Genomic DNA, 14,826 nt, shown 5'->3' on the forward strand with positions numbered 1-14,826 from the left:
CCCGATCAGATGGTGACATGTGTCTACTTTTAGACACATGTCTAAAAGTGGATACATGTCATCACCTCAACAAGTCTAGTGCTACTGGACCTAAGCATGACCCTTGTTTTTCAGTTGGTACTTGAACATACAATAACTTTTAATGACTAAGATTGAGCTTTAAAAAAAAAAAAAAAAAAAAAAAAAAAAAAAGCAAAATTCATCTCAACATTTGAATGAAATTTTTTGGCAAAAGTTAAAATGTGAAAAGTTAAAAGGTAAAAATTATTCTAAGAAAAATAGAAGCTATTGCATGTCGATGTTGTGCAATTCTGATATCAATCCCTTTTACTTATTTATACTTTCTTTTGAATTTGAACCAACTTTCCAATTCGAATGGACATGTTATTTTTTGGTTGTTTTGCATTGAATAGCGGAAGTCTAATTTGCAAGGCCACAATATGAATTCTTTATTCCGCATCACAATAAGACTTAAGCCCAAACTAAGCATTGATATTTTTTTCCTGGAGTCTGACTGATTTGCTTAAAAGAAGCCCAATTATCTCTTATTCAGTAATTTTTTTTTTGGGGCCAGCAGACTTATTACGAGAAATTGAATTTAACATTCATGATGGATAAAGCTTAAACTCATCCAATCTAAACTCCAGAGAAATACAAAATCAACTCAATGAAAGAGACAAATCAGTTCAGATCCAATTGGTCATATCTTCAAACCAAGGTTATTCATATTCTATTGATGCACATATCTTCAAACCAAGGTCATATCTTCAATCCACTGGGCGTTTGGGAAGGTGCTTGCCATATTAATTCGAGGATTTGTGGGTACGAGCTATAAAGTATACATACAAAACCAAATGCACATATAATGAACATAAACCACCCAAAGTGTTAGGAGCTTTGCAGGTTGCTGATGATGGCATGAGGAAGTGGAGTGCTTGGACAACATCAGGCCAGTCACATGGCTCAATGTTTTCTCAAGACACCAATGGCTCCTCATGCCTATCTAATGAAGCTCCTAAGTGCTCTTTGAGGGGGACAAGCCCAGTCCCCCTGCTGGGATCAGTTTGATGAGCATGACGAGGGGCAGCATGTGGAGGCACCTTGCTCCACATGATGCCCCAAGGCCATGGTTGAGGAGGGCCATGGTGGGCAGAGACGGATTGTTGATGATGGGCAGCAGCAAGTGGTGCTGACCCTACGTGGTAGTGCATGGCATGATGGCTTGGTTATTGGTTGCTTTGTATGTGAGCTTGGTGGCTTAGGTGCAAGGCAGTGCTGGGCTGCTGATGTTAATGATATGCTGTGCAAGACATTGGGCTGGTTGGTGCTGGCTGAATGTATGGACTGATGTGAGTGGGCTGATGGCAGTTACTTAGTGTGCTGCTGATGGACATGATATGTGGGCTGTGATGCTGATAGGAAAGGGCTTGGGTAGAGGGCCAAGGTTTCTAAAACGTGATGGGCATCACGTGTGGGCTACTGGAACATGGGCAGAAGACCCATGATGAGATGCTGAGTATTGGGCTGGCATGTGCTGTGTGTGTAGCAGCAGTTGGTGGCAGTTACCAACGTTTCCTAGCATTGTGGGTGCTTCAGACATGCAGTGCAAAGGTTGGAAACGTGTAAGGCAGACCCAGATAGCAGCAGTGAAGGTGTCCTAAGTTAGACTACATGTGGCAGCAAGTCTAGGAAAAGGGGCAGTTACTTGGTAGTAACTGCCATGGCAGTTTATTCTGTATATTATCCTAGGCTGTTGGGGTTGTCAGCATCAGAGAGTGTATTGTTTTGCTTTGAGAAATTCGTGTGGATTCTCAGGCTTCCTTTGTACTTGATATTGAGTAATGAAGGTTGGGGTTGGTGCCCTGTAAATACTGTGTGTGCTGTGTGTGTGTGCATGTTCTTGATAATTCTGTTCATAGTATTCCTACAGTGCGTGTGTGTGGTGTGTTGGCTGAGACTAAGTCAGTGGGCTTAGTGCCATCACAGGCAGAAAATTTGAAAGAAAAATTTGACCCTGTGACAATTGGTATCAGAGTCAGGTTTGTTCCAAGTTGCAATGTCTTCAGACACGAAGGCAAGGTTGATAGTTGTGGAGAACATATTGGGAGTTCCTGCGGATGGGGAACAACTCTTTGTGTGTGACAGGCTGGGGGCTGTCTCTGCAGAAACCGCTGTAGTGAGGAATGATCTTGCAGAACAGAGAGAGTTGGTGTTGAATCGTGTTGAAGAGTTGGCTGCTGCAATGGACGCCCAGAACCAGGTAGCAAGAGAGACCCAACATAAACTTGAAGCAGAAATTGCCCTGTTGAAGAGAGCAATTAGTGGCCTGCCTAGGGAGGGGGAAGTGGCCACCAAAATAAAGGTCCCGGAACCAAAGCCCTTTAATGGTGCCAGGAATGCCAAAGATTTGGAGAATTTCCTGTGGGATATGGAGCAGTACTTCAAGGCTGCCAGGGTGCCTAGCCAAGAGATGGTTACAATTACTAGCATGTATCTTTCAGGGGATGCCAAGTTATGGTGGAGAACCCGTGTGGAAGATGATACAGATGCTGGTAGAGGGAAAATTGACTCGTGGGAAGCCTTAAAGAAGGAATTGAAGGATCAATTCTTGCCTACCAACACTGCCTGGGTTGCAAGAGATGCTTTGAAGAAATTGAGATAGACTGGTACAGTGAGAGAGTATGTCAAGACGTTCAGTTCTTTGATGCTGGATATCAAGAACATGTCTGAGGAGGACAAACTGTTCAATTTTATGTCTGGCTTGCAGCCTTGGGCACAGATGGAATTAAAGAGGCAGGCAGTGCGTGATCTGCCTACTGCTATGTCTGCTGCAGATGCCTTAGTGGACTATAAGTTTAGCAAGCCCAGTGGGGATGAGGAGAAACGAAAGTCCAAGGATAAAGGCAAAGACAAGCAGAAGAAGGATGTCAAGAAGAAAGATAAGCAAAAGAAAACGTGGGGTAACAAGAACAAGGGGGAGAGTTCTACCTCTCAACCAAGCAAAGAACAGCCTAAGCTTAATGCTGGTTGCTTCATTTGCAATGGCCCTCATCGTGCAAGAGACTGTCCAAAGCGTGAGAAACTTAATGCCATAGTTGCTGAAGATGGTAGTGGACAATCCGATGAAGAAGTTCCCAGCAGAATGAACCCTTTGCAATTACTGAATGCATTGGTGCAGGAGGTAATTCTAGGGGTTTGTCTTATGTTCAAGTGGGGATGAACGAGAATGGGCTGAGGGTATGCTTGATTTTGGTGCTACCCACAACTTTGTTGCTGATCGAATGGTCCAAAGGCTTGGTCTTAAAGTAAGCAAGAGCCCAAGTAAGATCAAGGCTGTAAACTCAGAAGCAAAACCTGTGTTGGGAATTGCTTATGGAGTGAAGTTTAAGGTGGGCGAGTGGACAAGAAAGGTGAACTTCCTAGTCATGGAATTGGATGACTTTGACGTTATTCTGGGTGACGAATTTTTAGTGGCTGCAAAGGCTGCCTTGTTGCCTTTCATTGGAGTTTTGTTGATCCTTAATGAGAAGCAGCCATGCTATGTTCCTGTGAGGCGTGGGGCAGGAAATAGCAAGACTAGCAAGGGGAAAGGACCAATGGTTTCAGCCATGCAGGTTGAGCATGGGCTGAAGAAGGGTGAGATGACTTACTTGGCTGCACTGATTGAGATGAAGCAGGACAAGTATGTTGAAGTTCCAGATGCTGTGGCTGGATTGTTGGGGGAGTTTGTCGATGTGATGCCCCCAGAACTACCTAAGACCCTTCCACCAAGGCGTGCTATTGATCATAGAATCGAACTGGTTCCTGGATCAAAGCCTCCTTCGAAGGCTCCTTACAAAATGTCCCTGATGGAGTTGGCTGAAATGAGGAAGCAGTTGACAGAACTGCTTGATGCAGGCTACATTCAACCCTCCAAGGCTCCTTATGGTGCCCCTGTGCTGTTCCAGAAGAAGCATGATGGCTCATTGCGGATATGTGTGGATTATAGAGCCTTGAACAAAGTGACTGTGAAGAATAAGTATCCAGTTCCTTTGATTCAAGACCTCTTTGACTGATTGAGCAAAGTTGTGTACTTCACAAGGCTGGACTTGAGATCAGGATATTGGCAAGTGAGGATTGCTGAAGGGGATAAGCCTAAAACTACTTGTGTGACTCGGTATGGTTCTTATGAATTTTTAGTTATGCCTTTTGGTTTAGCGAATGCCCCTGCTACATTCTGTAATTTGATGAATGATGTCTTTTATGAGTATGTGGATCACTTTGTTGTGGTTTATTTGGATGACATAGTGATTTATAGTGAATCCTTGGAGGATCACTTGGAACACCTTAGGAAGGTGCTGTCCAAATTGAGGGAACATCAGTTGTTTGTTAAGAAAGAGAAGTGCGAGTTTGCCCAGCAAGAGATTATGTTTTTGGGGCATAGAATCAGCAAAGGTATGGTGATGATGGATGAGGGGAAGGTGCAAGCTATCCTTAATTGGCCTTCACCAGGCAAAGTGACGGAATTGAGATCTTTCCTTGGATTGGCTAATTACTATAGAAAGTTCATTCAAGGATATTCCAAGAAGGTTGCTCCTCTCATAGATTTGCTGAAGAAGGACAAGAAATGGATGTGGACAGATGCATGTCAAGAAGCGTTTGACAAGTTGAAGGTTGCTGTATCTAGTGAACCTGTGCTGCGTTTGCCAGACTTTGGGTTACCTTTTGAAGTCCATACTGATGCTTCTGACAAAGCAATTGGTGGTGTTTTAGTGCAAGAAAAGCATCTTGTTGCATACGAGAGCAGGAAGTTAAATGAGGCAGAACAGAAGTGTTCAGCCCATGAAAAGGAGATGATTGCAGTGATCCGTTGTTTGTTGGCATGGCATGTGTATCTGCTAGGACCAAAGTTTGTGGTGAAAACAGACAATGTGGCTAATACCTTCTTTAACACACAAAAGAAGTTGTCACCAAAGCAAGCTAGGTGGCAAGAGTTACTACAAGAATATGATTTTGTGTGGGAGCACAAACCAAGCAAGCACAATGAAGTAGCTGATGCACTTAGTCGTAAACAAGTGCAAGAGTATGTGGCTGCCTTGACTAGAGTGGAGTCAGATTTTGTGGATAGGATCTGGGAGAGTGCTAAGCTTGATGCTACCTATCAAAAGTTGGTGTAGGATGTGACCGCAGGCCTTGTGAGGCGTTATTGGCTAGAAGATGGGTTGCTGTATGCCAAGGGTGGCAAGCTGTTTGTATCAAGTGGAAAGATCCGAAGGGAGTTGCTGAAAGAAACTCATGATCCACTGTGGGCAGGACATCCAGGTAAGGATAGGATGTATGCTTTATTGTCCCGTTCTTATTTTTGGCCTAAAATGGAGTTAGATATTGAGTTGTATGTGAAAACCTGTCTAGTTTGTCAACAAGACAAAGGTTTAACTCAAAAGGAAGCAGGTTTGCTACAACCTCTTCCTATACCAAAAAGTCCATGGGTTTCGATTTCAATGGATTTTATTACTGGTTTGCCAAAAGCTAAGGGGATGGGTTCAGTGTTTGTGGTGGTTGATAGATTCTCAAAGTATGCTGTTTTTATGGCTGCACCGAGTACATGTACAATAGAGGTGGCTGCTGACTTGTTTTATAAGAATGTGGTGAAATACTTTGGGTTACTTGAAGATATTGTAAATGATCGGGACTCTAGGTTTACTGGTCGATTTTGGATTGTTCTGTTTGGTTTGATGGGTTCTGAATTGAAGTTTTCTACTGCAAATCACCCACAAATAGATGGGCAAACAGAAAGGATTAATGCTGTGTTGGAGGATTATTTGAGGCATTATGTGACTGCCAGCCAGAGGAATTGGCTAGACTTGCTGGATTCTGCACAGTTTGCTTATAATCTGCATAAGTCTGCATCAATGGGGATAAGTCCCTTTGAGTTGGCTATGGGGCAGCAGCCTCTCACACCTCACGAAATTGCTAAGCAGCGATCAGGGGGTAGATGTCCTGCAGCATACAGATTTGCTGTAAACAAGCAAGAGCTGATGCAGGAGGCACAAGACAGCTTGTTGAAAACACAAAGAAGAATGAAGAAGTATGCTGATAAAAGGAGAAGACCTCTTGAGTTCCAAGTGGGGGACAAAGTGCTGTTGAAATTGACACCACAGATTTGGAGGAAATTTCGAAATGAGCAAATTCACAGAGGTTTAATCCCAAAATATGATGGTCCATTTGAAATAGTAAAAAGAGTTGGTGCTGTGGCTTACAAATTAAAGTTGCCAAAAAGGTTGCAAATTCACCCAACAATCCATGTTAGCTTCTTGAAGCCTTATCATGGTGATGCAGAAGAGCCTGCCAGGAATGAGGTAAGGCGTGCCCCGCCTACTGTCATGGTTCAGTTTGACAAAGAAGTGGACAGAATCCTTGATAAGAAGGTGACGGGTTATCGAAAGGGAGGAAATATGATAACCTACTACTTAGTGAAGTGGAAAGGGGTGGCTGAATCAGAGGCAAGTTGGGAGAAAGTATCAACATTGTGGCAGTTTGAGAAAGAGGTGAAGGCATTTGAGGATACCTTCCCGACGAGGACGTCGGCTTCTTCTAGTGGGGGTGGTTTGTTAGGAGCTTTGTAGGTTGCTGATGATGGCATGAGGAAGTGGAGTGCTTGGACAACATCAGGCCAGTCACATGGCTCAATGTTTTCTCAAGACACCAATGGCTCCTCATGCCTATCTAATGAAGCTCCTAAGTGCTCTTTGAGGGGGACAAGCCCAGTCCCCCTGCTGGGATCGGTTTGATGAGCATGACGAGGGGCAGCATGTGGAGGCACCTTGCTCCACATGATGCCCCAAGGCCATGGTTGAGGAGGGCCATGGTGGGCAGCGACGGATTGTTGATGATGGGCAGTAGCAGGTGGTGCTGACCCTACGTGGTAGTGCATGGCATGATGGCTTGGTTATTGGTTGTTTTGTATGTGGGCTTGGTGGCTTGGGTGCAAGGCAGTGCTGGGCTGCTGATGTTAATGATATGCTGTGCAAGACATTGGGCTGGCTGGTGCTGGCTGAATGTATGGACTGATGTGAGTGGGCTGATGGCAGTTACTTAGTGTGCTGCTGATGGACATGATATGTGGGCTGTGATGCTGATAGGAAAGGGCTTGGGCAGAGAGCCAAGACTTCTAAAACGTGATGGGCATCACGTGTGGGCTGCTGGAACATGGGTAGAAGACCCATGATGAGATGCTGAGTATTGGGCTGGCATGTGCTGTGTGTGTAGTAGCAGTTGGTGGTAGTTACCAACGTTTCCTAGCATTGTGGGTGCTTCAGACATGCAGTGCAAAGGCTGGAAATGTGTAAGGCAAACCCAGATAGCAGCAGTGAAGGTGTCCTAAGTCAGACTACATGTGGCAGTAAGTCCAGGAAAAGGGGCAGTTACTTGGTAGTAACTGCCATGGCAGTTTATTTTGTATATTATCCTAGGCTGTTGGGGTTGTCAGCAGTAGAAAGTGTATTGTTTTGCTTTGAGAAATTCGTGTGGATTCTCAGGCTTCCTTTGTACTTAATATTGAGTAATGAAGGTTGGGGTTGGTGCCCTGTAAATACTGTGTGTGCTGTGTGTGTGTGCATTCTCTTGATAATTCTGTTCATAGTGTTCCTACAGTGCGTGTGTGTGGTGTGTTGGCTGAGACTAAGTCAGCGGGCTTAGTGCCATTACAGGCAGAAAATTTGAAAGAAAAATTTGACCCTGTGACACAAAGGGAGGGACAAGTATCAAAATAAGCAAGTCACAAGCAAAAGCTCCACAAATAAGACACAAAAATTCAACTAAAAGGAGAGAACTATTGTGGGAATTTGGTAGTGTCACCATTGCCAATGCTATAGTGCCGGTACATACATCTATTATTAATAGCACCATGATCACACTGTGTTCGAGGAATAGAGCACCATCTGAGTTTTGATACTTCAATCTGACGAGGGCGAGCAAAAAACTAAAGGAAAAACCGAACAAAGCAAGAAATTGCTTGAAGAAATGGAGTTCTTGCTCAGATCTAGACATAAAAACATTAAAATGCCTCAGATTATGTACAAAAGATAGTTTTTTTCTTTTCTTTTTTGAATGATATGCATCATATTGTTAAAGGTTGATAAGAATTAAATGAACATTTGTCACATTCCAATTTTTTTTTTTGGCTTGGTTGCTAACAAGTAACAGGTGTGCAACATGGCATGTTTTGATATGTATAACATAGGGAAATGTTTTGGTGTATATAATAGGGTCAAGATAGCCTCAATTTTTAACTAAAGTTGGACAAAAATTGCGAAAACTTTATCCCATGTTCAAAGACGTTAGCTACTTAGTGTATAAAATCTTATAATGTTGTGCCAAAAGTCTAAACTAACCCTTGGCTTAGTAAATCCCATTTTCTTGAAAAAATGGGATGATTTTACCAACCATCATGCATAAGGAAACTCTCTGCATCTTAATTAAGAAATTCGACAATAAAATCTATTTTGTTTTGGATCGACAGCAAAAAAAAGTTTATGAGAAAAGAAACAGGCAAAGGAAAAAAGAAAACAGAACCATTAATAATTACTCTGGCTTGACTCTCAAAATTTAACCCGGCTTAACATCCAAAGGTAACATCTTTGGATTTTATGTAAAGTCCCAAAAGTTTTTCACTTTTACAATTACAAACCTAAACAATTAAAAACAGGGGAAGAAGAAAGAACCAAAAAAAAAAAAAAAAAAATACTTTGAAGGAAATGACCCAAAAAAAAAAAAAAAAATCAGGGCATTAACCCATTAAAAGCCAGAATATATAAGATTAAACTACAAGTTCCCAGCTTATTTACTTCAAAACATCATGATCATAGTGTATGCACCATGTGTTACAGGCTTGTAGCCTTTTTGGGTTGCCGGGTAGTTAAACACACTGACTCCAGGTCTTAGAATTTAGAAACACACCCAATCCAGACATACACAACACAACAGAGGAGATGAAGTTTAGGTAGCTGATTATACGCCAGAGGCTTCTTTATACTTGAACGTGGAAGCTCCAATCCAATGCTTGAAAAAACAAAAAAAAAAATCACATCCAATTTCTTTTTCATTTCCATATCTATCATTGAGTGCAATTTAATGAGCATTAATTGAACGCACATAAGCAACCAACCTTATTTAGTAAAACACTTAAAAAGGAAAAATGATCATGTAGGTTTAGGAGCTAAAAACGTCTTGTTCGTCTTAAAAAAAAATAGTACTAAACCATGGAGCTTAAGTCTTTGCACTATTAGAATTTATGGCTAAACAGAGAAATGTAGAACCAAAAAACTAAAGCAAGGAACTTTGTACTAACCTTTCGGAAAGAAGATTGCTCAAATTGTTGCTGTCCATCCTGAACTGAGTGAGGAATTTGGGTATGTTCGGAACAGAAGGAGATGGAGAGGAAAATGGAAATGGTTTATCAGCTCTGTGTTCTGGTGTTTTGTGCTTGTTTCCATTGAATTGAAAGAGTCGGTATTTATATTGCTTACTAATTTTTTTGTGCTTGTTTCCCATATCAGTAAGAAGGTGCTTTGGTTCTTGGGAAGGAGTTTAGAAATGAATAATTCACTTGGTTGATGCAATGGGCTTATTGTGGGATCCGGAAAGCTAAAGAAGACACGTTAGACTTAACCTTGTTGGAGCAAGAAGCTTGGAGGGCTTAGGTGCATTGGGTAGATTAGGCTTGGAGGGTCTATTGCTATTCGTGTATCAAGATGATTCAAGTTGGGTTGGAAAGTTACCAAAAGTCCGAATTCTAACGTTAAATGAGCTAAAATCGTCGGTTAAGTGAAGCCTAAAAATCTAGGATTTTCTCCAAACGGGAATTCAACTTGTAATAGGATTCCTTGACCTATTTAAAGGCTCTTTAGGGCAAAATTCAAAGGAGGCTAGTGCTAGGGCTGAGATGCAAAACAGAAAATTGGAGCAAGAGGCAGTGCTGCATGTGGCTTCTCTGTAGCTTTTCTCTATGATAGCATTGTGACTATTTCTTTCTCTATTTTATTTGTCTAGTTTAATGTTTAGTATTTTATTCTTGTGTTTTATTTCAATTACCATGAGTAGCTAAATTTATAATTAAGGTTGAGGATGAAACCTTGTTAAGGATTATCGGTATTAGGTGATTTGATTTTTTCCACAATAGTTGTTCTTTAATGATTTAAATTGTTCTTTCTTCATATCAATTACTAAGATGAGATTCTAGATATGAGTTAAATCATGTTTTTCTCATGATTTAGGATTTGTCTTAATTAATTGAATACTTGGTTTATTATTTCTTGATTTTAAAATTGGATATATATTGTGATTTGTTTGGCTACGGATACAATTGATGATTTGATTTTATAACTAGGAAGCGAAGAAGAGCATGCTTTAGATATTTAAATAGAAGTTTTAATGATAATATTTTCTGTGGTAGCAAGATTGATTTATAGATTATCATGTAGTGGTTGGAAAAAATTAATGATCATAAATATACACTGATATGAATTAATAAGGCAGATTCCAAAACTTTAATTCCTTTCTCTAGATTATTTACATCTCTTTACTGCTTTATATTATATCTTTACTTAGTTTAATTATTTGTTTAGTTTATTCAATTTCAAAACAATCAATTTTATTAAACTAGATTAGGATTAATTTGATTAAGGTTTAATTAATTTTCCTATGTTCATTCAAGTCCCTATGGGTTTGACCTCGTTCTTGTCAAGCTATACTTCGGTATGATTTGCACACTTGGTGAGTACTTTAAAATTTCACAACACCAAAAGATGTTCCTATTAAGTACTATTCATTCATGCATTATCACTGACCAACTACATTGATTAAATTGTGAAAATTTCAGCCTATGGCAATAATTATGTTTACTAGTTGCTGGCTATTGATATATATTGGCTTTTGAGGGTCTCAAGTGAGGCATATGGGTTTCCGAGTTTACTGTTAAGGACTCTTTTTTGGACTTGGTTTAGGCTTAACTCTTTTTTGGACTTGGTTTAGATCCAGTGCACTGGACCCAATCAGATGGTGACACGTGTCTAAAAGTAGACACATGTCATCATCTCAATGAGTTTAGTGCAACTAGACACAGGACCTAAGCTTGACCCCTCTTTTTTTTAGTTGGTACTTGAACATATAATAACTTTTAATGACTAATATTGAGCGTTAAAAAAAAAAATACAAAAAATAATCTCAACATTTGAATGAAAATTTTTAGCAAAAGTTTAAGTGTGAAAAGTTAAAAGGTAGAAATTATTCTGAGAAAAATAGAAGCTATTGCATGTGGATGTTGTGCAATTCTGATCTCAATCCCTTTTAATTATTTATACTTTCTTTTGAATTTGAACCAACTTTCCAATTCGAATGGACATGTTATATTTTGGTTGTTTTGCATTGAATTGCGTAAGTCTAATTTGCTAGGCCACAGTATGAATACTTTATTCCGCATCACAATAAGACTTAAAGCCCAAACTAAGCATTGATATTTTTTCCTGGAGTCTGACTGATTTGCTTAAAAGAAGCCCAATTATCTCTTATTCAGAATTTTTTTTTGGGGCCTGCAGACTTATTACGAGAAATTGAATTGCATTAGAGTCTGTATTAACATTCATGATGGATAAAGCTTAAACTCACCCAATCTAAACGCCAGAGAAATACAAAAACAACTCAATGAAAGAGACAAATCAGTTCAGATCCAATTGGTCATATCTTCAAACCAAGGTTATTCATATTCTATTGATGCACACATCACAAATTTTACAATCTCATAAATATTTTAGCTTTGTTGATTGAGTCAAAAAGCACTAACACCATACTACATATCTATGCAAAATAAAGACATAATCTCTATCCATTCAGTGTTCATGAGAGGACAAATAATGGTGAATCAACTATTAAACATTATGCCATTTCTGCCATTTGTGTCTCTGCCTTGTTGGGAGTTAGCATGGGAGATCCATTGGGCGTTTGGGAAGGTGCTTGCCATATTGATTCGAGGATTTGTGGGTACGAGCTATAAAGTATACATACAAAACCAAGTGCACATATGATGAGCATAAACCACCCAAAGGGAGGGACAAGTATCAAAATGAGCAAGTCACAAGCAAAAGCTCCACAAATAAGACACACAAACTCAACTAAAAGGAGAGAACTATTGTGGGAATTTGGTAGTGTCACCATTGCCAATGCTATAGTGCCGGTACAAACATCTATTATTACTAGCACCATGATCACACCGTGTTCGTGGAATAGAGCACCATCTGAGTTTTGATACTTCAATCCGACAAGGGCGAGCAAAAAACTAAAGGAAAATCCGAACACAACAAGAAATTGCTTGAAGAAATGGAGTTCTTGCTCAGATCTAGACATAAAAACATTAAAATGCCTCAGATTATGTACAAAAGACAGTTTTTTTTTTTTTTTTTTGGCTTGGTTGCTAACAAGTAACAGGTGTGCAACATGGCATGTTTTGATATGTATAACATAGGGAAATGTTTTGGTGTATATAATAGGGTCAAGATAGCCTCAATTTTTAACTAAAGTTGGACAAAAATTGCGAAAACTTTATCCAATGTTCAAAGACGTTAGCTACTTAGTGTATAAAATCTTATAATGTTGTGCCAAAAGTCTAAACTAACCCTTGGCTTAGTAAATCCCATTTTCTTGAAAAAATGGGATGATTTTACCAACCATCATGCATAAGGAAACTCTCTGCATCTTAATTAAGAAATTCGACAATAAAATCTAATATTTGTTTTGGATCGACAGCAAAAAAAAGTTATGAGAAAGAAACAAGGCAAAGAAAAAGAAAACAGAACCATTAATAATACTCTGGCTTGACTCTCAAAATTTAACCCGGCTTAACATCCAAAGGTAACATCTTTGGATTTTATGTAAAGTCCCAAAAGTTTTCACTTTTACAATTACAAATCTAACAATTAAAACAGGGGAAGAAGAAAGAACCAAAAAGAAAAATACTTTTAAGGAAATGACCCAAAAAAAAAAAAAATCAGGGCATTAACCCATTAAAAGCCAGAATATATAAGATTAAACTACAAGTTCCCAGCTTATTTACTTCAAAACATCTTGATCATAGTCTATGCACCATGTGTTACAGGCTTGTAGCCTTGTTGGGTTGCCGGATAGTTAAACACACTGACTCCAGGTCTTAGAAACACACCCAATCCACACATACACAACACAACAGAGGAGATGAAGTTTAGGTAGCTGATTATACGCCAGAGGCTTCTTTATACTTGAACGTGGAAGCTCCAATCCAATGCTTGAAAAAACAATAAAAAAAATCCCATCCAATTTCTTTTTCATTTCCATATCTATCATTGAGTGCAATTTAATGAGCATTAATTGAACGCACATAAGCAACCAACCTTATTTAGTAAAACACTTAAAAAGGAAAAATGATCATGTAGGTTTAGGAGCTAAAAACGTCTTGTTTGTCTTAAAAAAAATTAGTACTAAACCATGGAGCTTAAGTCTTTGCACTACTAGAATTTATGGCTAAACAGAGAAATGTAGAACCAAAAAACTAAAGCAAGGAACTTTGTACTAACCTTTCGGAAAGAAGATTGCTCAAATTGTTGCTGTCCATCCTGAACTGAGTGAGGAATTCGGGTATGTTCGGAACAGAGAGAGACGGAGAGGAAAATGGAAATGGTTTATCAGCTCTGTGTTCTGATCTTTTGTGCTTGCTTCCATTGCAATTGAAAGAGTGGCATTTTTATTGCTTCTTGGTCATGTGGTGGACCATCCCAAAGAAAACCAATAGAAAATTCCTTTTGATTGGGCTTAGTCTTCATAGACATTACAAAATCCGAATTGAACGGGGGTATACCAAATGGATTCGCCGTATTTTTGAGTCATTCGGGAAAGAAACGGACCACTCCTATGATTGTCAATTTGTTTAAGGTATCCTACGATTCTTTATGATGTCAAAGTCTCATGGTCTGAAACACAGCTTTTTTGCCTGCTACTCCCTCTATTCTCTATGTTAAATCTACACAAGATTTCCAACAGATACATAAATTGACTTTTATTTAATGCAAAATGCCACTTGTATTCTTTCAAAGAAATGCTATTTCCATAACATTTTAACAACATATTTTGTATGACAAACAGTTATTAGTTGTTACGGGTAAAAGTCTCATGGTCTGAAACACAGCTTTTTTGCCTGCTACTCCCTCTATTCTCTATGTTAAATCTACACAAAATTTCCAACAGATACATAAATTGACTTTTATTTAATGCAAAATGTCACTTGTATTCTTTTACAAAAATGCTATTTTCATAATATTTTAACAATATATTTTGTATGGCAAATAGTTTTTAGTTGTTATGGGTAGACAAAAAAGTAATTTAAATTATGAATTTAAATTAGAAACAATAACAAAATTAACAACACATATAATTTGTTGTAAAAATATTATAGACATAACACTTTTCATTTTCTCAAGTAACATGTCCTCTAAAAAAAATACATTATGCAGAAACTATCATTTTTTTTTTTCACTCTAAATTTGTCCCAAGGCCTGCCTTACCAGAGTACAAAATATTTAAGAGTATTAATTATAATATAAGTAATTGCATGGATTTTAATTATTTATCACTAAATCACTCACTACCGTGTGACATTCAATTTTCATTTTTAAATATTTTTTCTTTAAAAAAAAATATAGCATCCAAATTTAATTATGTATTTCTTTGGTGTAACACAATGCACTTACATTCAGCCTTTGGGATCAATTTGGCAGGTTTGTTAAGATTTGGTATTGGTTGTTAAAAGAGTACATTTTTAAAAAA

The 14,826-nt window shown here is 38.8% G+C and overlaps 1 protein-coding gene across 2 annotated transcripts; it reads right to left on the minus strand.

The window, feature by feature from the left end:
• Nucleotides 1–11,697: 11,697 nt before the first annotated feature.
• On the minus strand, nt 11,698–13,657 carry LOC115983660. 2 transcript variants are annotated; one of them, XR_004090154.1, is made up of 2 exons: nt 13,581–13,657; nt 11,698–12,022 (listed from the first exon to the last, which is right to left on the minus strand). XR_004090154.1 is itself a non-coding variant. In XM_031106393.1 (2 exons), the coding sequence occupies exons 1-2, from the start codon at nt 13,616–13,618 to the stop codon at nt 11,911–11,913; spliced, it is 498 nt and encodes a 165-aa protein (XP_030962253.1). In that variant the 5' UTR covers nt 13,619–13,649; the 3' UTR covers nt 11,698–11,910. The 2 variants fall into 2 exon arrangements, 1 of the variants encoding a protein (XP_030962253.1); XM_031106393.1 differs by having other exon boundaries at nt 11,698–12,370; nt 13,581–13,649.
• Nucleotides 13,658–14,826: the final 1,169 nt, after the last annotated feature.

This window comes from Quercus lobata, chromosome 4, assembly GCF_001633185.2.
Source record: "Quercus lobata isolate SW786 chromosome 4, ValleyOak3.0 Primary Assembly, whole genome shotgun sequence".
Classification (NCBI taxonomy): Eukaryota; Viridiplantae; Streptophyta; class Magnoliopsida; order Fagales; family Fagaceae; genus Quercus; species Quercus lobata.

What these genes read in the sequence shown, in the direction of transcription:
- LOC115983660 (XM_031106393.1), bottom strand. Translation starts at nt 13,618, where the DNA reads ATGGACAGCAACAATTTGAGCAATCTTCTTTCCGAAAG. An exon ending in AGCAATCTTCTTTCCGAAAG is followed by an intron (nt 12,371 to 13,580) that starts GTTAGTACAAAG and finishes TTTTATGTCTAG; the next exon opens with ATCTGAGCAAGAACTCCATT.